The sequence below is a fragment of the Sebastes umbrosus genome, chromosome 22 (assembly GCF_015220745.1).
Source record: "Sebastes umbrosus isolate fSebUmb1 chromosome 22, fSebUmb1.pri, whole genome shotgun sequence".
NCBI lineage: Eukaryota > Metazoa > Chordata > Actinopteri > Perciformes > Sebastidae > Sebastes > Sebastes umbrosus.
In genome coordinates, this window is record NC_051290.1 from 6863062 (window position 1) to 6889194 (window position 26133).

At 42.9% G+C, this 26133-nt stretch overlaps 1 protein-coding gene across 3 annotated transcripts in view; it reads right to left on the reverse strand.

Moving 5' to 3' along the window:
* The window catches only part of fgf11a (fibroblast growth factor 11a), a 93119-nt gene extending 71426 nt beyond the window's left edge, over positions 1–21693 (reverse strand). Inside the window, exons 1-3 of one of the 3 annotated variants that reach the window (XM_037757708.1) lie at positions 21571–21693; positions 12633–12765; positions 11734–12419 (exon numbers count right to left, since the gene is read on the reverse strand). In XM_037757708.1, the coding sequence (XP_037613636.1) occupies positions 11734–11926 (193 nt within the window). In that variant the 5' untranslated portion in view covers positions 11927–12419; positions 12633–12765; positions 21571–21693. Of the gene's footprint in view, positions 1–11733; positions 12766–13111; positions 13415–21570 lie in introns of those variants that run through there. The other 2 variants (XM_037757706.1, XM_037757707.1) reach the window with 2 other exon arrangements.
* Positions 21694–26133: the final 4440 nt, after the last annotated feature.

A 26133-nucleotide genomic window follows, 5' to 3' on the forward strand; every position in this document is an offset into this window, starting at 1 on the left:
CAAGGTGCCCCACACACACACACACACACACACATACACACACACACACAGAAACGCGTACACACACTTGGGAATTCACAGTGTATCTGACTTGTGTATTGTATATTTTCAAAGGGAGCAAACAGACGCCAAATCCTTACACAAAGAACAGATGTATCTGCTGTAGGTCCACATCCACACATGTGCTTTTGAAAGCCCTGCCTAGAGGGGGTTGATGCAGTATAGATCACAGCTCTGTGTGCGCCGTGTCCCCTTTTATCATCTGTGTTTGTGCGTGTGTGTGTACAGTCAGTGTGACCAAGTGAGCAACTGCAAATGTAAAGTACATGCTTGTCTGTGTGATTCGTCACATTTCACTTCAAAACAATACAGCAGCGTTTGCATTTGTATACACGGATTGCGTGCGTGTACATTATGCGAATGCCTGAAACGTTATATCCATCTATACAGAAACATAATGAGTTATCTCTATAGGGTCGACTCATTCGCCTCCGCTGTCTGTCTATAGACGCAGGCAAGTTCCATTATTCAGTGTTATTCATGTACCGACGCCGTAACAGCACTTTAAGTACATTAAATGCAACATGCATGTTTAAGTGCTCCATGTGCATGTAAAAGAAAGAGGAGGATAAGAGGAGGAAAGACAGGAAGTGGAGGAACGGTAGAGAATGTGATGACAAAGACAAGACAAAGACTGATAAAGAAAGCAGGTTTAATAAAAAGTATATCAAGATTAGGTCTGTAACGGTACTAGGCTTATCGCAGGGGTCGGTGTTACCGCTGTTACACAGTGGTCGGGCACACATTAAAACCCATTTAGATCATTTTGGCATGACGGACGCAACACACTGAAAGTGAATGCATCTGCTCCATACGGAGTTTCTCTCCGAGAGAGAGAGAGAGTTGACAGACCGAGAGATGGCGGATGATTTGGTGTCGAAGCAAAAAGCAAAAGCGCCTATTTGGCAATGTTTCAGATTTAGCGAAAGCTCTACCGGAGAGGCTGGACACACAGCCACCTGACGTTAAAGATCAAAGTAAGTGCGCTACACATATTTACCACATATTGTTGTCGCAAGTTTATCAACCGGTGGGAAAATTTTGCTGTGTTCAGGACATTTCTGGGCATCAACCTCTATAAAAACTTAGTGACCAGGTGCCAGATCGTAATCACGCATCCAAGAGGAAGCTTCGAAAATGGCTGACACAACGCCGGGAAAAAACCCCCGCAAATACAGCGTGGTGAAACGCCAAGCGCACAAAGCTCGTTCCAAAACAAGAGCGAATGTGGGGTTGGCTTTCACCCAGTAGCGGGCATCTTAACCATCGTTGAGGCGGGGAAAAGGGGCAAACCAACAAATCCTACTCATCGTGCCTTTAAGCAACAACAAGAAACAATCTCGCTGTTACTCTGGATAATCCACAGACTTCACAGGGAAAGGTTCATAGAAACTATCAATGCTTTACATATAAACTTGGGAAGAAAACAGTCCTTGAAAACCTGTTTTGCAATTTGGAAAAAATCTTTTTAATTGGGGTGAAACGGCCTTTTAAATTATTAGTTATTACTCTGATAGTCGTAGATTTTTAACTTTTGAAACACAATTAGCTCAAAAACTACAACTGACAAGCCAGTCATGCTCAATTCCTCTGTAAATAAAATGCATAAAGTTTATTTCAGTGATCCCCTAAACAAGTGTGGCAGGTTGAGACTCATTAAAACTAACAAACCGTCCACTTTTACAGCTGCCAGAAGCTAATGATCTTCAATTACTTCACATCCTGTCGGCTAAAGAATTAGCCGGAGACTCCGAATTCCAGTCCCTTTATCTTCTCCATCACCTCTAAATTTGAATATTAATTTAATGACAATTCAGAGTTCAGGCTCGGCTGTGCTGCCGTGCTGCTGATCTGTTGGTCCGCGGCACCTGTCAGTAAATCCTACACCACCCTTGGGTGCACACAGTCTTTGTGATCAAAGTAAATTAACACGTAATCAGATACAGACACAAGCATGCACACGCGGGCTTTTCCCGTAAGGCCGCTTTATTCACGGCTTTGAGGTGAAGTGTGTGTGGGAGTGAGAGGTAAACACACACACACACACAGATAAAGACAGAGATGTGGATATATATATGAGGTATGATTTATTGAGCTTTCTTTGAGACAATGTCACGTCGGTCAGGGACACAGTGGTTGAGCTGAGAGAGAGATCAGACTCGCCACGCATGACCAGGACGTGTGTGTGTATGTGTGTGTGTTCAGTGCCTTTGCGTGCCTCTGTGTCTTGTTCTGGATCTAGCCAGAAGGCTTTCATGCTGTTTCCCCCACAGTTGTGTGTCTGTTTATGTGTGTGTGTGTCCTGTATCCTTAAACCGCCGTTCTCCACGTGACACACGTCGGCTCTGCACACAAACCATGCGGCAAATTGATTGCATACAAAAATGCTAATGCTGGCTTTACTGTCCTCAGCATGTTAATATTGCGATTTAACCACAGGCATTGATTAAAGGGACAGTGCGCTGTTTCTGTGGGGTTTTTTGACATTGAGGAAAGCAAGGTGGTGTTGGTGGTGGTGGGGGGGCACGAGATGCTGACTCGACGCTCGCCGGTCATTTGTTACTCGGGCTCTCGAGACGGCGAATCCCGGCGGAGTGGAAATTGTCTGATGCAAAATAAGATGTTGAAGCGCTGCTGTAGATAAATGCGAGCATATTTGCATGCATGAAGACATGCTTCGCTGTGTGTGTGTGTGTGCATCTCAGCCAGAGGTCATTTGAAGAGCAAAGCATCCAGATCTTAAACCCCTTCGGCATCGCTGCCCTGCTCTCGTTACACTTTGGTGTTCTCGGTGCCGTGCTGTGCCGCGCCAAGAAATGTGCGAGTCCAAGCAGCTCACCTCATTCCTGCCAGGGCACATTGCAGCCTTCAGACACTTCAGCAAACTTTGAGCCCCACAACAGCAAACACACACTCAGGAATCGGAAATATTCCATTTTGTGTGATAATGATGATTGATGCCCGTCCAAAAAACCCCCAAAAAAACGCTCTGCATCAAAACAAATGGTGGTCCGCTCCATAAATCAATTGGTTGGGAGGGGCGGCTCTGAAAGCCAACATTGATCATCACACGGGGCCAAATGTTAGCATCTCCAAATCATTTATTCCGGGCACCGTTTCATACACAACATCTGCCACACTGGCAGAGACGGAGGGAGGAACCTGTTACAAAACAACAGAGGCCGACGGCTGCACGCTTTAAAGCACGTGGCGATGTGTCTTTACGGTGATCGATGGGGGACGGCTGGGTGTCTGTGAGCAAAAGATGTAAGAGCACTGCACTAGTCAAAACATTAAGGTAGTTCCTGGGACTACAAGATGATTTCCACTGGGAAATTAGCCAATATTGTCTCCTCAAGGGAGTTATGTGATCAGATCCACGCCCGCTGTTTGTTATCTGTGGTAGAGCAACATGATAAAAATGTGAGACATCTTTATGTGTCGCCTGGTGGACCTCCTCAGTGAGAATATTGTGAAAAGCCTTTCATGAGCATCCTTTCGGAAACAACGATGTAATGAAGCAATTTTAAATGCCCACTGGCTTGTAGCAGGTTAATTTACTGTGTTTTACTGTACAGCTGTTCATTCCTGCATCTCCACTGCGCCGTTTCAAAGGATCCTTTAACTCTTTGAACTGATTCTGCTTGGTTTTCACTCCTTTTGTCTCGAAGCTTATGGTACGGTTACATTATTCCTTAGTAAGCAGTTGGTATGCACGTTCATGGACAGTTAGTATATGAATGGATAGAGGAGAGTGTCAGCGTTAAAGGATATGAAAGCCGTATTGATGAGGCATTACGAGCCTTAGTTCTGTCAAAAAATGATTTGATACAACAAAATGTTACTTTTAATGGATTTTTTTTCACTCAATTACTCAATTGTATTTAGGATGAATGTGTTTTTAAATTCTTAACCAAGGCTTTAAGTGATGTAAGTAGAAGCTGTAATGTACCATGGAGTCAGTGTCTGACATTTCAGCCCTGTTTTTTGGTCTGAAGTTTTAAAAAAAGATTCATTTTGGCAGAAATCTGCACCATGGAGAGGCAGGCTGTCTTATGCTGTGCAGACACTGTACATTTTTATTAATCTTGTTCTATACTGAATGTAAACACCAGATCAGTTTTGTCCATTGACAACAACAAGACTGCTGCACACTTAAAGCTGGGGTAGGCAGTTTTTCTGGCCTCATTGGGCAACAAATCCATAATAACCTTTCAGCATGTTGTAATTCAAGTGTTCTGAGAGATAACTAGACTTCTGCACCTCCTCATGGCTCTGTTTTTAGGCTTTTAAAAAATCGACTTAGACTTTGACCAATCACAGGTCATTTCAGAGAGAGAGAGCATTCCTATTGGCTGTTCTACGAATGCAGATGTGTATGCATGTCCCTTCAGATGGTGAAAGCCTGATTCAGTGGTGGAAAATCCTGCAGAAAAAGTTGCTATTCCAGCCAAATATCGTCATTGTATCGTATCGTATCGTTTCGTATCGTATCGTATCGTCATTGTATCGTATCGTATCGTATCGTATCATATCGTATCGTATCGTATCGTTTCGTATCGTATCGTATCGTCATTGTATCGTATCGTATTGTATCTTATCGTCATTGTATCGTATCGTATCGTCATTATATCGTATCGTATCGTATCGTATCATATCGTATCGTATCATATCGTATTGTATCGTCATTATATTGTATCGTATCGTATCGTATCGTATCGTCATTATATCGTATCGTATCATATCGTCATTGTATCGTATCGTATCGTATCGTATTGTATCGTATCGGATCATATCGTCATTGTATCGTATTGTATCGTATCATATCGTATCGTATCGCTCTAGATGAGCCAAACATCGTCCTTGATTTGTATCGGTACCATGGAAAGTCATACGTATCGTGTCGTTGTAAAAATCGTTACACTCCTATGTAGTAATAAAACAGCAATGTGTCAGACTATTAAGAAAGACATAATAACCAATTTCATCATAATGTGTTATTTGTTGGATTGATTAAATTGTGTCTCCCTAACCAAACCTCCACCCTTCATACCTCCATAGCAACATGAAGCTCCATCACATATAGGGAAGGAGAACAACAGCAAACAAACAAGTCTATATGATTAGAGTCCCATACATCAGACGTGCATCACGCTCCCTCCAGATCCATTAACAATAGAACCAGGGTTACGTAACGCGGCAGCACAATACCGCCAGTATATCTGCCATTGTAGCATCCAGTGACTAACTGACTGGCCCAAAGACAACATGATTAGACACAGTGGGGAAATACGGCGAGTGAAGAGAGACAGGCGCGCACCGAGGGGGGGGAGACGGTTATAAGAAAGCCAGATGTCCTTGAGAAGATAAGTGAGTGGTGTGGATGTGGGGGGGGGAACAGAGGGAGGCTGTGGGAGAAAGGGAGGAGAAGAAAGCTGGATGGATTGAGAGGAAGGAGGAGAGAGGGGAGAAAGCTGATAAAGAGAGAGGGAGAAATATAGTCCTCCCCGGTGTAGCCTGTCCGGAGTGTCCGGTCTACGAGGCAGTAAATCGCCCCAGTTCAATGTGTGCTCTCCAAACGCTGCCGCACATTATTGATAAATCAGTGTGTGTTAATGAGAGGAGCTGATGTGGCCTGATGAATCACGGCACAACAATGAGCCTCACACACACACACACAGTCTGGCTGAAGCGTGTGTGTGTGCCGACTACTGTCATTTGTCTCCGACACAAACGTGCACATATTTTCACACTCACACACACACAAACCAATTTGCAGTGGCTGGATGAACACTTGGCCCCCGTGCTGCAGTAACAACTCCGAGTGTTATTCTATCCTGTTAACAGAAGAGAGGAGGGCCTCCACAGTCAGCTCCGGCAGGCAGTCAGAGGACAACACAAGCTATTTTGGTTTTTCGCTTTGATATCCAATAGGCGGCTTAACATCCTCATTAGATCATATCAGCCCCGAACACACACACACACACACACACACCCATCACACACACACAAAGCCAAATTATCTCTCTCCCACACTCGCTGCTTAAATGATCATGAAATCTCATCATTTGTTTGTGTTGATTTATTAGTTTGACTGTGCGTAGGTGTGGGTTTTTTTATGTTTATGCGAGTGTGTGTAATTATAGACACTTGAAAGTGTGTGAAGGCTATCTTGCTTTTGAGTGTGTGTGTGTGTGTGTATGTGTGTGTGTGTGTGTGTGTGTGTGTGTGTGTTTGTGCATGGCGAGCTGACCTTGTTATAAGCTGAGTGGGCTGTAGTGCCGGGGCATCATTAGTATGGGTTAGGTGAGGGTTAGAGGGTGTGTGTGTGTGCGTAGAGGTGAGGGGGTGACAGAGTGGGGAGAGATGGGGGATGACAGTGGAAGAGAGGAGGTAAGGTGTGTGTGTGTGTGTGGGAGGGCGGTACGTGGGTCAAGCCAGGACACACAAACACACATCACTCCTCGCCATCCGTCTCTTAGAAGCAGGTAGCGAATGTTGGCGGACACACACACACACACACACCTTGATTCAATCTTAAGTACGACTCCTCCTCTCCTTCAATAGCCTCAAATGGCCTTCCACAGTACAAAGGGAAGGGAACCTGAACTACCCTGCCACGATCCAGTGACGCACAAGAAGACGGCGTAAGGTGCACGATACCATCGACGCACGTACACACAGAAACACTGCGTATTTCAGGTGCCATTAGTTAAAGTGTCACAACACACTGGGCTTCAAATAGGGGGACCAAATAGAGACTAAAAGGAGGTGAAATAAGTGGGGAAGTCTGGAAAGAATAGAAATAAAGAAAACAGACAAAAAGAAACAAACTTCAGTACTTCATCTTACAGTTACAGTAATATTGATTCCAATAAAATGTGAAGATTTAAGCAGATTTATAAAATAAAAGCAAATTGAAATGTGACTATGCATGTTTTTTTCCCATCAAATACCTTTAAGATAATATATAACACAAAAGTTAGTACTTTTACGACACTAGAAGAAGCAAAAGCAGGCCCGACAAAGTCCAACATGTGTCAACTTTTCCACCAAAAAACGATATTTGCGATGTTTCTGAATATTATTTTTCTTTTCCTTTTTACGGAAAAATGTACAGCTGGATGGAAACTTCCACTCTTTGAGCGCGCCGACATTTACCAGTGAAATCCAATAGTATTCAGTCAAAACAAGCAGAAGCTACCACTGATATTAAAAACGTATACGAGTAGATTTACTCCAAACACGCACAGAGGCGTTGGCAGCATCGGTTGCTGACAATGTAGGCAAGTGACATCATCAGCCTAGTGAGTAATCAGCTGGCACACCAGCTATTCATTCCCTCTACCTGCTCCTGATTATGATTTTAAAGTAAAACCGAACACTTCAAAATACTCTGATATGTGGAGGCTAGTTTAACATATGGTAAATATTGTAAGTGAACAAAACAACAAAGCCACAGGACAGGTTATATTACAACCGGTACATGTCTGATGTTACACCACTGACCCAGAGAGTTGTCTATCCGCCGTTGGTTTCCTTTCCACAACACTGCAACCTGAAGGTGATCGTATTGCTTTAATGTTTCTCCGCCTGCCTGGGAAACAATTACTGACTTGGGGCGTGACTGCGCGTGTTGTCGTCGATTGTCATTTGACATTCAAGCCAGATGCAAACATAATTATGATCGTTAATCGCTGCATCCATAATACTGTCTCTTTGTTTCTGTGTATTACAGTAAAAATGTGTTCATCTTGCATTATAAATTATAAGCCTGTACAAGCACTGATGCTGTAATATGTCATGCTGTTATCAGTCGTCTGTAGTGAAATCTAGGTGGAATTCTTATTTATAAGTGAGGTTCTTACTAAAATTTTAACATCCTTGTTTTTTTATTTTCACATGTGTGCATATAAGAAGTGAAAATAAATTGAGATTCGGTGCCATAAACTGTATATAAAGACAGACGACAAGACAGCTCCCCAAAAGTGAAGCGAAAACATCTGGATCGCCCCCTGGTGGCTGGCTGCAGTATAGGTCATAAATCCCGCCCCGTCCATGTTAGCAGATGGGACATGAGCCACACTAAAAAGTACATGTCAAATACATCTTTCCCAAAGATGGTTTCTGACATTTTAGGTAGTTCTTATCACGCTGATGTTTCTGACAAGTTTGGTTTTAATTCATTATGAGATGCTATAAAACACAGCTGAGCCATCATGATTTACCGCTGTAATTCTCACTCGCTGACAAGCTGTTGTCGTGCTTGGCTCGCGATTGGTTCGGCAGGTGACCTTGATGCCGCTGCTCCACTGTCCAATCACTACTGCGCAGACTTTGCCTCCAAATGACGTCAAAATCTCAAGCTGGCAGCTCCCGTATCCGGGATATTTTGGCTTCATTTCGGTAAAGTGGGAGGAAGTGGAAACGCGGTCGTCCATCTTTATATACAGTCTATGTTCTGTGCTTGATAACAGAACACCAGAAGCCATGAGAAGGTAACCAGAGTCAAGAGGAAGCCAACGTGACAATGGAAACCATCAGAAAACAATGGGAACCAACCAAAATGCAAGACAATGCGAGAGACAATAAGCCACGGGATGCACAATAAACCAACAGCAGCTAAATGATGCCAGTAGAAACAATGGAAGCCGGTTGGAGGCAAATGCAAGCTGTAAGCAGGCTGTTCTGATGTGCTGCCAGGGTGAGAAAGAGGAGGAAGAGGAGGAAGAGGAGGAGGTGGAAGCTACAGCTCAGGAATATTCTAGTCGTTTATTCCTAGCCAGAGGTCAACTGTGGCCTCGGGCTGAAGCTCGGAGAAGGAGGGAGAAATGATGAGAATACACACATGGCTACACACACACACACACACACGGCCAGGGGTCAGTAGTGTCCTCCCTATGCTGACCACACACATACACACATGTAGAGAATGATGAAGACACACACACGGTACTTAACACAGACCCCTGTAAATCACAACCTGTAATGGTGACGCCGGTAATGCGTCCCTAACCACAGCCTCCGCACCTCTTCCCAACGATTACCATAATAAATCCATCAGAGAGTGAGAAGCCATTGGGATGAAAATGGTTTCAAACAATGGACATGGCGCACGCGTGGCCTTTTTCCCAAAGTGCTGGCACCGCCACGACCTGTCCAACATACTTTACTACCGTAATTACAATATAGAGAGCAGCCGCCTCAATGGCAGATGCTGCTTCCCACGTTAGAGGTTCCCCGCGTAATTACCATGATGAACTTGGCACAGCGAGGTAATAAATATCGCCGAACACACACACAAGCGCACTTGCACGGGGCGGAAAAGGACACACACGCGTAATGTGCATGGAAGTGCAGGGAGGTAGATGTGGGGAGAGGAACACACAGACTGCTGAGGTGAGGGGAAGCTCATTCAGGGAACACACACATGGAGATACACGAGATCTATGGAAAGTGCTTACCTTCAAAAATAGAAAGTAGACAGAGGAATAGACTGATATAGTTTTCAATAGGGGTGAGAGGGAAAAAAAATCGATTCACCTATGTGTCGCGATTCATTTTTTGTATTGTTGTAGTCTGAGTAACGTGACGTCACATCCGTTCTGTATACGTCAACCAAAATAATCCGCTGCGAGCTGAAACGAGAAAGTACAAGACGGCGGAGGGTCTGCGTGGATACGACCCACATCCTCACATTTTAAATCCAAAGTAAGTAGTAAACACTACACATCCAGTAAAGTATGGAAACACTTTGGGTTTCACACATTGCAGGAAAAGCAGAGCTAGACATCACGGCTAAAGCTGCATGCTCACTCTGTCATGGACAGGAAACGTTATCGTGTTGCGGTTGAGCCAGCTGTGATTCTCATCTCCGGGTCAAATCGGCCGACGCTACAACTGTAGAGCACCCATATACTGACATTTATGTGAGATGCATTCAAACAGCCCCAATGGAGTTGACCATGGATGTATAAAGGGAATGGAGCGGACGAGGAGAGCTAGAGACGACCATGGCAAAGTTACAGGAAGTATTCACGTGTGACTACGTCCGGTTTTCAAAATAAAGTGTTAACAAAGGGAACTGTATATACAAAATACATATATAGAAATAAGATTGATTGGATTATATTCACCAGAAGTATAAAACATTACATGTCCCTTATAAATTAGAAAGAAAATACCACTAATTTGTGAGGGAAATATCTTTATTCTTAGATTTTTGGGTTGCTGGAAAAATATTTATATAAATATATTTGACTTCAGGACCTCTCTGACTACATACATGCTGTAAAATTAAACATTTTTATTATATTAATTTAGATATTTTCCATAGTAAAAGTCCCTAGAAGTGTATGATTCAACTTTTTCCCATGGTCTAGTGTTAAAAAAGTTAAAATCGCAATACTTGTATAATCGCAATACTTAAAAATCCCAATACATATTGAATTGGCACCCAAGTATCGTGATAGTATCAAATCGGGAGATAGGTGAATCGTCCCAGCCCTAGTTTTCAATCAAAAAATAATACATAAGACTTTCTAAAATCTACGCCTTTAAAAAAAAAAAAAAAATCTTGAAAGAAGAATCTTGAAAATATGACTTCCAAAAAAGAAAAAATGACATGAGTCTTCAAAGATAAACTATATCCAAAGGACAATAAAACAACTATTCATTATTTACAATTCAATCACTTTCTCTATAGAGCTTTTGGTAGAAGACAAATGATGAACCTATTAATACTATTAATATAAAATCAAACCTTGGCACCGAAGTGGTCTGACCTACAAAAGTACATTGTGTTCATAGACAAACGGCCGGCTCCACTGGTGTGAGTGTGTTTTACTGTTACGTCCTGCCTCTCCTTGTCTAAATTTAGAAATGTACTTCCAAATACATCCAAAAGGTTTCACCAAGACCACAGAGCCTCTGAAAAGGGATCGGAAAATTTTGCCATCATTATTCTCCAATTTATCTTTGGCTCGTAACGTCAAAAAAACATCGTCTTATGTAGCACAGACGCACTCGTCGGACAAATAAAGTCCCATTTAGCTTCAGTGAATAATTTTGCAATTACATTTAACATGCAAACACACAAGACAAATTAGGCCGCACTGTGTTTCACTTGCCTTGAGGGAGAAACGAGGAGAGTAATGGCCCCCCAGAATTGCAAATGAGGCGCCTCTTGACATTTTTATATCACAGTAAATCAGCGTATGTATGAGCCAAGTTCCTTGTGTGCTTGCAGATTACCAGCGTGTGATGGCATGTGTTGACATGCTCCTCAACAGAGTCATCACAGCAGTCACAACACGGGCCTAGGTTGTGCCTCTGGTCAGTGGTACAAATCTGTGTGCATTAAGCTGGATTCGACTCTGTCCATTTCCTGTGCAGTTATAAATACAGGACATGCTGTGAGCAGCTACCAGGAAGATGTGCTGGGATGCTTCCCAGATTCTGATTAAGTCCTGCACTAGAAATTACAGGCTGGGGATGTTCTCTATTGAGGCTTTACAGTTGAGGATTAATCTGTAGTCTGGCAAGTCAACCATCAAAATCCAGTTATCCAGTACAAGCAGAAAACGGAGCAAAGAAGAAGAGAAGATGAGGGTGAAGGTGTAGGAAAGAGGAAGGAACTGGAGAGTTTGAGAGGAAGGCCTGAGGGGAACTCACCTGGTCTCTTTTCCATTTTTCTCCCTCGACTGCCACATAGTCGAACCTTCGATATTAATATGAGGATTTGCTTCTGGCAGAGCGACTTGTTGCTCTTTGGGCAGGGCTTGCGCTTGCTGGCGATCTGCCGGTTCGCCTGGGGGTCCTTGACCTCCCTGCGCTGGCGAATGAGGGAGCTGGCGAGAGCGGCCATCTTGACCCTGCCGCCGCCTCACCAGCCTCAGGCGGCTCGGTGGCGCCCAGGTGTCGGGGGGTACCGTGGGCCACCCCCCTGCCCGCTCACCCAGGGCGACGGAGCACCGCTGAGGGAGGGGTGCAGAGCGGAGGAGGGTGCTTCTGAGGATGGACCGAAGCAGCTGGGAAAAAAGGCAGAGAAAGAGGTGGAGGATATTTCGGGTGGATCCCTCCAAGGCCCACCCAAAACGGAAAATTGGTGCTCGTTGAGGTTTGGATCGACGAGCCTTTAAATGTCCTTGTTTTCTGGTTGCGAGTGAGGTTCAGGTGAAGATTTTATACGTCACTGTTCCTCTGTTGGAACACGTCATGTTATCCACCCAAAAACCAGTAGCCCAGCGATGTGCCCTGGTGCCTCTGTCCCAGTCCGAGTGCACCCTTAGATTCCTCCTGGAGCTCCAATGAAGTTTGACTCAACCACGTCCGAAAGGATTCAACCACAGAACCGTCCGCTGCATGATGACACCAAAAAAAAAAAAAAAATCACATTTAGTCCTCGTAACCCGCTCAGTCCTGCAGATCAGACGTCTGGACGAAAAACGCCTGAATGTCAACTCTCCAAAAATAACAGAGGAGTGACACTGCTCCTTTGTCTTTCTGTCCCTCACCTGTAAAATGTCCCCATCCGAAACAATGTCAGAGAAGTAGAAATAAAAGTGTCCGACCTGAGGTATCAGCTCTGCAAGCTGGGACGAGGACGAAGGGGGGTGCGGATGGACGCTGCTGGACGGAGTGCGGCTTGTTCCCTCACTGTCTCTCAAGCTCTCCTGGCATCACCCCTTTGCGTTCACCCGCACCCTGAGAGAAGAAGGGGGAAAAAGACAGAGGGGGCTTGATGAATCCAGTATTTCCCAGAGATAGAGGTGACATTCATGAACGAGAGAGCGCGGGGATGGAGAGACAGACGGGGACACAGAGAGAACGAGAGGGAGGGGAGGGAGTGCAGTGAGTCTATCTATCCCCTCTATCGGATCGGGCTCTCCAACTCTCTCGACAGCGCGCTACACCACAGCAGAGCGCAGCGCTGTGTCCTTCAGCCACGCACGCCGCCTTCACAGCTGGGAGAACGAGGGATGAATGAATGAATGGAGGGAGACAGAGAGGGAGAGGAGAACGGGGGGGCTGCCAGGTAGCCGTGCCTTACGGTAGACGCTGTGGTGCCGCCGCTCATGCGAGAGTCTCCACCGGTGGGTGACAGTAGTCCGGTCTGGTTCTGTTGAGTCCAGCTGCACAGTGTGTGTCCATGAGTGTGTGTGAGGAGAAAGTGTGTCTCCCGAGCAAGGCACCTCTCTGCCTCAGCGCACACGTGTGAGGGAGTGTGTATATGTGACACAGTGTGAAGGTGTGAGGGTGTGTGACAGAGGCAGCATGTGCGTATGTGAATGTGTGTGTGTGTGTGTGTGTGTGACTCGCTCTCTTGCTTGTCCCTGTTCACAGTGCATTAGCGAGCGAGCGCTGGCAGCGTGCTCCACATGCTCTCTCTGTCTCTCCCTCACTCTCTCTCTCTCTCAAAATCTATTTCCCTAAACCCTCCCCTTTGCTCTTCTTTCTCCCTCCCTTTTCTCCTCCCCCTCACTGTCAGTCTGATCCTCCTCCTTCGATGTCTGCGACTCAAAGTCGATTCCTCTCCCCGTCTCCCCTATTCTTTTCATCACTTCTCTTGTTCCCGACCGGGCCAGGCTGAGCTGGGCCGGGTCAGAGCCGGGCGCCCCCCCTAACCCCTCCAACTCTTCCATCCCACCCCACCTTCTCTGATGTGATGTTGGCTTAAAGAGACAAACTAAGCGAGGTTGTCGGTGCTGTGCTTGCTGCTATGACAAGGACGTATAGATGCCGTGACACCGTCTGAGTCAGGCGGGACCTTGCGTCACTGCCGTCACATACATCAGTCAGTCACACAAACACATTCTCATCACATACACTGCATGTACAGTATGCAATCAAGTCCAACAGAGCAAAGAACTAGAAGTCAGATCAGACAGGTTGTAAACAAGCTTGGTCAGATTATCTGAGACACCTCATTTGGAGGTTAAACCAAAAGTGTTTGCACCCAAAATTTTTATGATAGTTTCCAATTTCATAGCAAAACTGTGTGCAGGCACAGCAAGGTCAAAGTTGAACCAAGACGTCTATGATGGATGTTTACAAGTGACAGTTTTGGTAATAATTTTAGAATTCATCTTCATTTTTTCTTCCAAATAGGCTTGTCGTGGTAGTCGGTGTTACCGGTGTTACACGGTGGTCGGGCACATAAGCAGAAGATAGATGGATGGAAGGATGGATGCGAACATGCTAAACCATGATGGAGAACATTGTAAACATTACATCAACTTAACGTCAGCATGGTAGTGTTGTCATTGTGAGCATGTTGACATTAGCATTTGCTCACAGCACCGTCGTGCCGAAGCCTCACAGAGCAGCAAGGCTGTAGAATCTTAGTCCTTTTTTACATATATAAAAGATGGCCAAAACTACTATAAAAATAAGATCCAGGTCATAGTAACTGCTTATAGTGATCAGGGATATAGTGATCAAAATGTATCCTTTACGCAGAATTATATCCAGCAATGAGTTCACACTTCGGTCAAATAATGGCAACTGAGCAAACTCCATCTGATGATGAAAACTACGAGATGTGGTTGATAACCAGTAGCCTTGAGTGAGATGGACCACGAAAGAGATGTTTCAAACTTAATTTGTGTAAATCTTCATTACAAATCAGCTACACAGCTAAAACCTCAGCTTCAAGAGAAAACGTCATTTTTAATAATGCAAAAAGTAAAGCCTGAAATTTTGACCGTGATGAAAAGTAAAACACAACAGGGGGGGGGCTTGAGCCAGCAACTGCATGAGGCAATACCAGCATCACATTTAGCCTGCAGTTTAATCTTCTGAGAGTGCTGGTATTTCCTTTTGATGACTTCATTTGACATCTCTATACCTTCTCTGTTGGCCTCTGTTAAAATCTGGCAGAATAACACCGGGGATAAGCTGGCAGCGTGGCAAGATTCCCATCAGCCTTTGGCCAAAGATGTAGAGACACGGTGAAACTACATCACTGAATCACAACAAGCCAAAAGCCTTAAAGCTCCCTTCCATCCATCACTAGTCAGACAGAGTTAGGGCTGAATGATTTTTTTTAAAAATACCTAATTGCGATTATTTTTGACTGATTTCGATATGATTTGCGATATTAGAGGGAAGGGTCATTTTTAAATCATTATTCTCATTTTCATTGAAAAACATTAATATGAGTATGGTGTGATGTTTCTGGGGATCCGTTCCAAACAAAGATGTTTTGTTAAGTCTGTAGAATATAATGTGTAAGCCATCTCTACAGCACCACAATATTTCATTCAAAATGGTATTTTGATACACATTTCACCGTTAACAAATATTGCGTCTCATGCAATTTGACGCAATATTGCAATTTCAATATTAATTGTGCAGCTCTAAACTGCTGCACATTACAATAATATTTTCATTTTTCCCCAATAATGAGTTTACATAAGTCGCAACGATATTATTACAGTGTCAACACACACACAAATTTTGATGATGGGGTATTTTTTAAACTAAGACATTTTTCTTTTAATTATTACATATTTGACTTTCAGCATGCTAATCACACAACTCATTTATTATGAACTATGTAGCCATAATGATCAACAAGTTTTAGCACTGTGGTCTAAACATTGATTTCTCCTCAATCAATGAAATATATGTAAGCTAAGTACATTTAGAGAGATGCATAAAACCAGAGTCAAACTCCTTGAATGTATGTGCTCGGCAAATAAAGCTGATTCTGATTCTAAAAACATCTGATTCTCTCCCCTTTACTTTTGGTCTACTTGTGCTCATTGACAACAGTTTCCACTGTTGGAAAAACAACCAATCCAATTAAAGCTTTGCTGGCAGGATAAAGTATGGGGACGTCATCTTCCTGTGCCAGTGCCAGACAAAAAATGGCAAGAAAAATGATGAGGAAAACGGTTAGCATTAACCCTCTGAGACCTGAGGGATCGAGGGTGAGGATCGTGACTTTATTGTCTTTCAGAGGCTCTAGTGGGTTCAGTTTGAGGGCTAGAGTGAAGCTACAGATATCATATGAAACTAGAAAAAACTAAATCATTGGTACCAACTTGTCATGCGTCTTGAATTACATAAATTTGGTATCACTGTAAAGCTGAGACTCTTGTGGATCCAATGAGCCCAACTGTATTCATGTGTGATGATGTTAGTCCCCATAGGAGCCATTTCATTGTAGTGAGACCATTTCTTTTAAATTTGACCTCACTGTATAAAATGACCTGTGGTGACCTCTAGGATAATCACAGCCTCATGAAACTTTACAGCCACAAACTAGAGACCTAGATCATTCAGAGGATGGATGGCTTTCCTAGCTAGATTGACAATAAGGGCGTTTCTGAGCAGTTTACACAACAGAAGTGCTCGCCATCCAATTGCAAATGTCAAAAGGTTTTGATACCAAATCACAGCATGGCTTTTTCTATGGTGTGCCTCAAGATCTTGGTGTCTTAATGTGGTATTTTGGAGGGATTATTGATCATTTTTAACAATTCTCAATTGGTAAAAAATGATTAAACTTAGCACCAAATCTGTGCTGTCTCAGCTTTCAGATGATGTACACCACTTCTATGTGACATCTACTGTTGACCTGCTATCTCCCCCTAAAAAAGACAAAAATGGGTCTATTGTGGGTCTCAGAGGGTTAACACAATGTTAGAAAAATTAAATGGAAGTCTGATTATCAGGTTAAAACATCAGAAACGAAATCACAATGTGCCATTAGTACCCAGCTGGTTATATTCTATTAGCAACAGTGGTGAAAAATCAGTTCCAGTGATAAACTGCCCACACGGCTGTAAAAAACGAAAGAATAATTCCCCTTCTGTTTGTGATACAAGGTTTGAATTAAACTGTGATGACAGCAGAGCAACAGTGCCTCAGCCCCCGGAGCAGCCAGCGTTCCCCTGAGAAGGCAAATGTAAAATGATATTCTGTGATTGTAGGCAGACCTGCGACTGGTCTCTCCCTCCTCGTTTCTGCTGGCCTAGCAGGCAGGCAACGAGAAGAGAAAACCCTGCAGGATTTCCCCTTCGCACACACAATCACACACACACACATACACATGCACTCAATCACCTATCACTACCGTATTGCAGTTTCCTGAGCTGTTAAATAACGTAATTATCTCCCTCACCTTCCTTGTCCTGTCCTCTTACTGCACCATTGCTATCTTTCCAAACTCCCCAACCCAAGGGCATCCCTCGCCCTCTCCCTCACTACAAAAAAACACCCAGTCTGGAAGTTGCCCAACAATCTCCGCCTCTTAAATCACACATTGGGCCGGCGCTGAGGCAGACAGTCCACTAGACGGTGGGAAAAAAGCCTGGCAGCTTAAAAAGGACACAGTTTCAACAAGCAAGCGGGAGGATGGAAACTGGTACGGAGGCGAGATTTGGTTTAGGGGGGTGTAGAGAAACAGACGCTGGTCGATTGCGATGAAGACATCACTCGGGCACAGGCGAGCCAAGATGTGGTACAGAGCGTGCCAGGAGGGAGAACAGAGCCGCCAAGGAGACGGACAACACTGGCCAAGACAGAGAGAGACAGACAGAGAGACAAACAGAGAAGGAAAGATATGCACTGAGTCAGCTTGAGTGCTTGTGTGTCCGTGCACATGTGCGCCAATGCCATCCACGGGTGGCTGGACATGAAATCTGTTTTCTGAACGTGTCAGTTTCCATCGGCAAATGCCTCCGAGGGTGACACCATGATCGGGCCTCGCCGGACACGGGGGCAGCCACAGCATTGTTTTCCACCCCGCCCTCCGCTTCCTCCACTCCACCCCTCCATCCATCCATCCACCCTCCATCCATCTCCTCACCCACACTGACTGGCCCAGTTCTGTCTGCACGTCTCACCGAGTTCAATTCAATTCACAAGGGTTCTGTAGGGGGACCTTTAACACTACACTAACTATAAAAACACATGCAGCATTAACAAAGAAAGATTATGCATAACTTATATTGAACTTGAGTTAATGATATATGCATATATAATGATATTAACAATTAACATGGTAACATTTTAGCATGCTCGTGTTTGCTTTGTGCATGTTAGCGTCTTCAGGTTTTATTCCTATGGAGACCATGAATGGCTGCATTAAATTTAATGTGATCGTGATCATGGGCGCCTAGTTGTAGTTGAAAGTCTGGGTTGCAAGATTAGTGACAGACGAGGGGAGGTATGGCAGGAAATGTTTCATTTAATTAACACCTGAAGGTGCCATTTCCTGCCACGTAGAGCCTTCAATCGTGACCAATAAAGCTGCTCTTTCACTATAAAACTCAGTTTATATTGCATCAATCTGGTGCACTTTGAGAGCACAACTAAGAGGCTAGATCTGTGAAGAACTTTGTGCTCTAGTAAACAATTTAATCAGAATCATATTGGTTGTATAGATGTGAATGGTGATGACACAGCAAACAAAGTCACACCCACAAAGCATGGTAAGGTCCGGGCGAGGTGTGTCTGGAGTTCATGAGAAAACGCCTTTAGGACAGGAAATGCAATTTCTAATGTCATTCTTTTTTCAACATTCATTCTTTCTCTCATATAGACGACTACGTATGAAACGGACAGATATCACTATTTTTGAACTAGCTCAAATGTTGACAAATAGCAAAGTGGTATAATCAAAAAGTGAGGATGCAAAAACACACGTTTGCTCTCCCCAAGTCTGATAATGAAGGTGCAGCTGCTCTACTTGCTCCATTACTCAGGCGCTTATGATCGTGATGATGATGATGACTACCAGACAGACAGATCAAACAAACAACCAGCATTGCTATTGGTAATCATTAGGTTGTCTAAAAATGAATTAATGAAAACCAAATGGAGCTTACAGTATTTGCTTTGAAATGTGTACTTTACCACATTCCTATAATAACTAAAAAATATTCATCAATCATCATCCTTCTCTTTGTGTCTTCATCTTCCTCCTCTCCACACGTAACCCATCCTAACCTCTCTCCTCCTCTTCATATTACTCATCTCCTGGTCGTCCACCTTCCCATCGTCACTCCTCACGTAACCCTCTTTATTTCTCTCTCTGACACTCCAGAGGTGACTGGTCCTGTTTTGTCTCTCAGTCTAATCTAGGGCTCATTATGTAAAGGCGTGTTGGCTCATTTGTTATTTCTGGCTCCAATAACCCTGATTAAGGCTGTTTTTTCCCCACTTCTTTCTCTCTCCGCCTCCTTCCTCCACCCCGTTTAGAGCTCTATGAAATCTGTTTAGACTATTATTCTATTATTCAAACATTTAATTAGAGTTCTGTTATTGGAAAGTCAAAATGGAAAACAGTACTTCGAAAAAATGCATGCATCAACGCTTGGTTATCGGTTATCCTTCCTGTTTCATATCTGTTCCTACTGTGGAGCAAAGCAGGCTGGAGGAGGGGTAGATGAGTGTCGATAGAAGGATAGAAGAAGAGATGAGGGCAGCAGGACGTGTGGGAGACTGCAGCCTCACATGATATACAAAGTGAAGATAGGAATTAGGGGATGATGTCTGATGGACACGCACAAAAATCAAGGAGTGCGTCTTTATCATATACATTCAAGCCTTCACGCTGTATAGAGAAAAATTGCACAGCGGAGGCAGAGCTATATGACATATAGCTCAGGATTTGTCATCTCGACATCAGCAATTGCGAGCCGAGGGCGCTAATACATTATGGCTTTCTATGTCGGCCTACGTCCCGCCAGAGATAAATACACCCAATAAAGATAGAAAACACACGCGGTGCATCTATAAAACCACAAATGGAGCCATGTCAAAGCTGATACCAGAGGTTGGAAAGTGCATGTTTGTCATTTGCCTGTTTTATGAACTGTGTTGAACTGAGTTTGTGTCTGTCTCGTGTGTGTGTGTGTTTGTAGGTGTTGCTCCATCTGTGTGTTACCCCCCGCTCACCTCTAAATCCCTCGATACAGCTGTGGATTAGACGCTGGTAAACTATGCCTCAGCTGCGCTGTGCTGCCTCAAATAATGCAATAATGCAGCATCCCTCTGTGTCAGTCAGCGCCTGTTGACCGGCACCAGACTGAGACAAATGGGCTCCAAATTAGGATTGATATAGAGGGCTTTTCTGTGGGAGACTTTCATGAACACATAATGCAGGTATCCACTGCTTTGTTCTCCCTAGATGCTGCAAATTAAACCGGTGACAGCAACTGAGACTGGAGCAGAATGCTTATGTGTGCTTAGCATGTTTTACCACTATTCTACAGAGTTGATTATGTTGACAATTTCTCATGAATTTAACGGACATGATATTGTACAATACTGATCCTCCACCTGCAGGTTGTGTGATAATTTGGGGGGATTCATTTCTAATACATTCCCAAATAATATTTCCTAGTGAAACTGTGAATATTTGCAGGCAGTTGCCCCTGAGTAGTTTTGTTGAATCTTCTACAAACCAAATATGCAATCAGAATAATTTGATAAAATTCAAAACCGCATAGGCCTACATTTATACACAAAGCTACTTTACAGTTTCATGAGAATAAAGTCACAAGTTTATGTGAAAAAAGTTGTAATATTATGAGAATAAAGTAAATATTATAAAGTAGTCATTTTACGAGTTATTTTCTTTTTTTTCCCGTAGAGTTATGACTTTATTCTCGTAATATTATGACTTTTTTTCTCATAAAGTTATGGCTTTATTCTCGTAAAGTTATGACCTATTTATTCTTGTAATATTATGACTTTTTCTCGTAAAGTTATGACTTTATTCTGGAAATCTCAGATGTTTTTTCCCTCAATGTGGCCCTAATACTCCGTCAAACATTTGCACTTTGGCCCTCACTGCATTAGACTTATATACTATATATTTAGACTATAAACTGTGTTACCTTCATCACAATGCTCAAATGTTTTGCATCTCCAGACAGATTTTTATATTTTTATTTTGACTAAAATGTCTCTTTTGATAGTAAAGGTTGCTGACCCCTGAGTTAGGCTCACAACATTAATACCATCATTAATTATATGTGCTATAAAAAATGTTATATAAGTTGCAGCCAGCACATAAGAACCACTTTCACAAGACAAGCATCACAACACCTGGTCAAACTGCACTAGTAACCACAGGACTTATAAGATAAGATAAGATAAGATAAGATATTCCTTCAATAGTCCTGCAGTGGGGAAATTTGCAGCAGCAAAGGGGATAGTGCAGAAAACAAGATGCATCAGCTAACACAGTAAAACAAGAGCTAAACAAAGTGTAACAAAATATGAACCATTTAAATAGAAGGAAGTATAAAAATAGGAGCAGTATATACAGTATTGACAATAAACAGACTATTAACAAAATTGCACAAGTGGAAAATGATATTGCACAGTGAGAATGAAATGAAATTCCACCTGAAAATATCAGGTTATTGTCAGTTTTTTACACATTAACAATGACACAACACAGAAATAGTCCAAACAGTAACATTAGGGTCCTTAATTGACAGCTAATGTTAACAGGTATTAGTATAATTTAAAGAAACATGTCATCACCTGTCTCAGAAGAGCCACAGCCTCAATGTCCACTTCTTTAGTTGCCATAGTTGCCAGCAGAGCCAGGTGATGCTAGCTAACTAACTAGCTGATTCTCATCACCACACCTGCCTCTCAGGTGTGTCTTTAGTCACTGTTGCAGCTAATTCATCCAAACAAACGTCTGTCTGTGACGTAGGAGCTTTGAGCAACCAATCAGAAGATGGGATAAACTGGGCGTCGGCTTTGCATGAAAGTACTACAATTATCATATTTATGGTTAAATATTATTTAATCTTGCTCTAAATCCAATTTGGTGCTTGTATCACTATTTGATTTTTTTTTTTTAAATCAAACATTTACATGAAATTGAATACAATAAGATTAAATAATACATTAGCATGTTAGTTAAATATTATTTATTCTTGTTGTATTCACTTTCATATAAACGTTTGATTTAAAAAAAAATAAAAAAAACGTTTTTTATTAATTTATTTTCAATGAAAGGGCATTTTCAGGGGATGCTTAGGCCTTTTTATGGGAAGCTCGAGCGCCCCCTTTGGCCCCTTGCCGTATATATATACAGACATTTGCTCAGGACATATACATTATCGAAGGGGTAGTCTCGGTCCGCCTGTCAAGTGGAACTCTGGAGCGGTTCATCTCCGGTATGAACACCATTCGAACCAATCACAGGAAGTGTACCATTTACTGCATCGTTTTATGGGTTAAAAGAACGCTTCCTTTTTCTGCTTTGGTTTCTGTTAAGGTCAGTAGCTACTGGGCGTTCCTGTTCTACGTAAACCAATGATCTACGAGGGCGTTCCTGTCATGCTCGACAGGAACCCGCCCCCACGGCTGCAATCAGACTCTACAGCACCTGGCTGCATCCCTACACATACACACTGAGTTATTCAGCAAACGGTAATTCCTCACAGCAGCAGACACAAAGGCCAAGAGATGAGAGTTTACAATTTTTTTTTATTTTTTTGCACAGGTATGAGGTAAACCGAGAGGAGTTATTCTGTCATTGAACTTCAGCTACACCACTGAAAACGATGAAAAGTCATTTATTATCCTTATTGGACACCTGGTCCTCTGAAAAGTATAGGGTCAAAGAATAATGCCAAGAGCTGAACCTCTGTAGGATTACCTCCAGCTACAGCTAATCATACAACCATCCAAGCAGTCAGTCCAAACACCATCCAGCCATCCAGCATGCAGCAGTGAAATGGCCTGCCATCCAAAAGCCCCCCAGCCAGCCAGGTGGAGCCAGATGCAGCTGGGTTTGTGGAGCCCAGCTGTAGTCTTACCCAGGACAAAACTTGCCAGCCTCACAGTGCCACTAGCACAAATAACACCACATTACTCCAAGGTACAGAATAAACTCCACACAAGAGGTGGAGAGGCCTCTGGGTGGAGGTTTATTGCTTATTATAAAAATGAAAAAATCCAGTTAACAATGTACTATGTTGACTTTTCAGTATCGTTCATCCAGTCCCATCAAATTGTCTCTCTAATTTGCAGCTGTGCAAGGACAAGACACCCTGTTTTCACGCACACAAAGTGATTATGTGAGTGCAGTAAGGCATTCCTCCACTCATTTCTGTCTGCAATACAAGACAAGTAACAAGACAGAGGCCCACAGAAACACATTAAAGATTCAATGAACAAAGTCGCACTGTGCTGTACACAGCTCAGGGCTGCAGACTGGAACCAAAATGACAATTAATGTGAGTATAGGTGCTGTAAGCTTCAGTTAAAGAGAGAGGTGCAAGGCGTGACATGCTATTTTTGCCATTAGTCTTCCCAACTAAATAAAGTGACATCGAACTTGTTGCTAGAAGCTGTTATGAATAATCAGCTTGTTTAAAAATGCAGTTTTAAAAATTTATGAACTCTTCTATTTAATTAAAAAAATTCAAAACAGTTTCAATAACAACACACTTATTTGTACTTGCAGACAAACACAGCACAGCTCTTTTGCATCGAATCAACATTGTGTGCTACTAAAGGTACAGTGTGCAGGATTTGGCGACATCTAGTGGTGCAGTTGCAGATTGCAACCAACTGAGTACCCCTCGGCTCACTCCTCCCGTTCCAAGATTGCAGTAACGTGAGCCGCCGATTGCAAAACCATGGTAAAGCCATTCGATTTGCACTTTGCGGCTCACGTTACCACAGTTTCACGAGCGTGTCGGAGAACTACAATGGCATTCAGGTAACGTAAAAACACGAAAAAAGCATCGGTGAGGTTGCAGATTGCAACCAACTGAAACTTGCCAAGCATGTCGGAGAACTGGCCAACGTAAAAAACGTTAAAGGCTCTATCTAGAGAAAGAGTTTGGTTTGTCCGTTCTGGGCTACTGTAGAGAACATGGCGGAGCAACATGGTGGACTGATGTTGGACTGAATGATTCTTAGTTTCAGGTGATTATTCACTAATGAAAACATACTATTATATTCAATTTCTGCGAAATAGATCCCCCAAAATGTTACACACTATTCCTTTAAGAGCTTCTTTAGGTTTGGCAGGACTCATTCGTCATTTTCCTGTCATAAATATTCCACTCCCCTCTGTCACCATTCATTTTAGCAAAGCCTGTGTCTGTGACATTACATATTTACTGCGAGGTGAAGGTGTAATGGTGCCTGGTCAAGGTTGTTTTTCCTGCCTGTGGCAACTTAGAGAGACAATCAGCTATCAGGATTGTGAAAAAGAAACATATGATGAAGTACCGAATGCTTGCATTGAATGTTTACCAATGTGATTTGGCCATTCAGACAGCTGAGACAAACGAATGACAAAGGACAAAAAGGATGCAGGACAGAGGAGCTATTTAATGAAAGAGGACCTTCATTACAAAAGGACAAGACACTGAATTAAACAGGAAAGGACTCAACATGAGTCCCACAAAGAAGTTCCAATCAAATCCTTTTACTCATGTTTGAGAAATGATTGTGTGAGACAGAGCTGAATCCATACAGAGCAGCTGCTGTGACTGTGTATCAGACAGTCTCAGGTGTTGGCAGCCATGTCAACGTTCTGCCGCTTTAATAAGGCCAACTCATGATTCATTACTTTCGGTTTAAAAAATTAGAAAAATCGAATTTTTCAAAGTGTCCTTCCACTGTCTGCAGTGTTGTTAGATTTTCACAAATCACACAAGGAAATAGTAGTTATAATTACGTTCACCCACTTCAGTTGACAGCTTGCTGGCCCTCTTTTAGAGCCCCAAAATGTATTGGTCTATTACGTCGTTAAAAGCCTTGTTGTGGATGAGAGCGTGTTCTTACTCATCTTGTCTCATTAAGGAAACGTTGAGAAATCCCTTAAACAGAGCTTCTGGCCAACATTTGAGTGCATGCTGGTCTACAAAGCAGCAACAAAACACAGTAATTACAGAATGGATTACATTTTACCACGTTAAATATATTCCACAGAGATGTGTAATTTCGGAGAAAAGTGTGTAAAGTTTGGGGTAACAAATGGAGCTAAAGCCAAACTGCTGTAATTGCACTCTAGCTGTGCAGTTAGCATTTCATCTGAGACAACCTATTTATAGGCAGCTAACCAAAGAGAGCAAGTTTAAGTATGGTAAAGTACGCTCATGTCATGACTGAGGGTAGTGATGGAAAGATTGTGAAAGACTTGCAAGCGTTCATATGATTGGACACCTTAAGATGGTTGACAGCCAAGAGTAGCCTGAGCTACAGCTTAACTAAAGCTACATTTACCTAGAATAGGTTGTGTATGGTTAAAAAATACTGGTGCATGGTTGATATAGGACTATAATCAATACATTTGCTATTAATTACCTTGAACATTGGCTGATGTGAGGCATCAATGTTTGATTGCTTTCTCAGAAACTTAGTCAGATGTAGTCAGTGGTGTAGTGGTCGTTGATGAGATGGGCGTACTACTAGGTAGATGGGTAGGTTGCCGAGATAGGGAAGTGGATATACTCTACTATATATTCGAATGGCTTTTTGGCTAATAGGTGGGTATACTTTAAACCGCCAGAAAAAGAGGTGGTTATACCCCGTATACCTGTGTATACCCTCCACTACACCACTGGATGTAGTGGAACTTTCGAGAAAAATCAAACAGTTTACCAGTTTAAAGGTGCATTGTGTGCGATTTGGCGCCATCTAGCGGTGAGGTTGCAGATTGCAACCAACTGAATCTTCTCCCGTGTGCCAAGCGTGTAGAAGAACTACGGTGAAAACTTGAATGACTATATCTAGAGCCAGTGTTTGGTTTGTCCGTTCTGGATTACTGTAGAAACATGGCGGCCGGCTCCGTGAAGGATCGCGTCTAGAGGGTAACACGCAAATTGCGAAACTCTCACAAGATGGTAAAGGTTATGCATTGACCTTGAATGGTTAAGGTCAGGATGGGTCGTTGGGCAGCGAGTCTCGCGGGAGTTTTTGCAAGTTTTTGCAACGACCTCCGAGTAAAGGACCCTCTCCGTATGTAGATATAAACGGCTCATTCTAAGAAAACAAAAACACAACAATTCATATTTTCAGATGATTATATGCTAAAGAAAACATACTTATTAATGTTATATTCCATTTCTG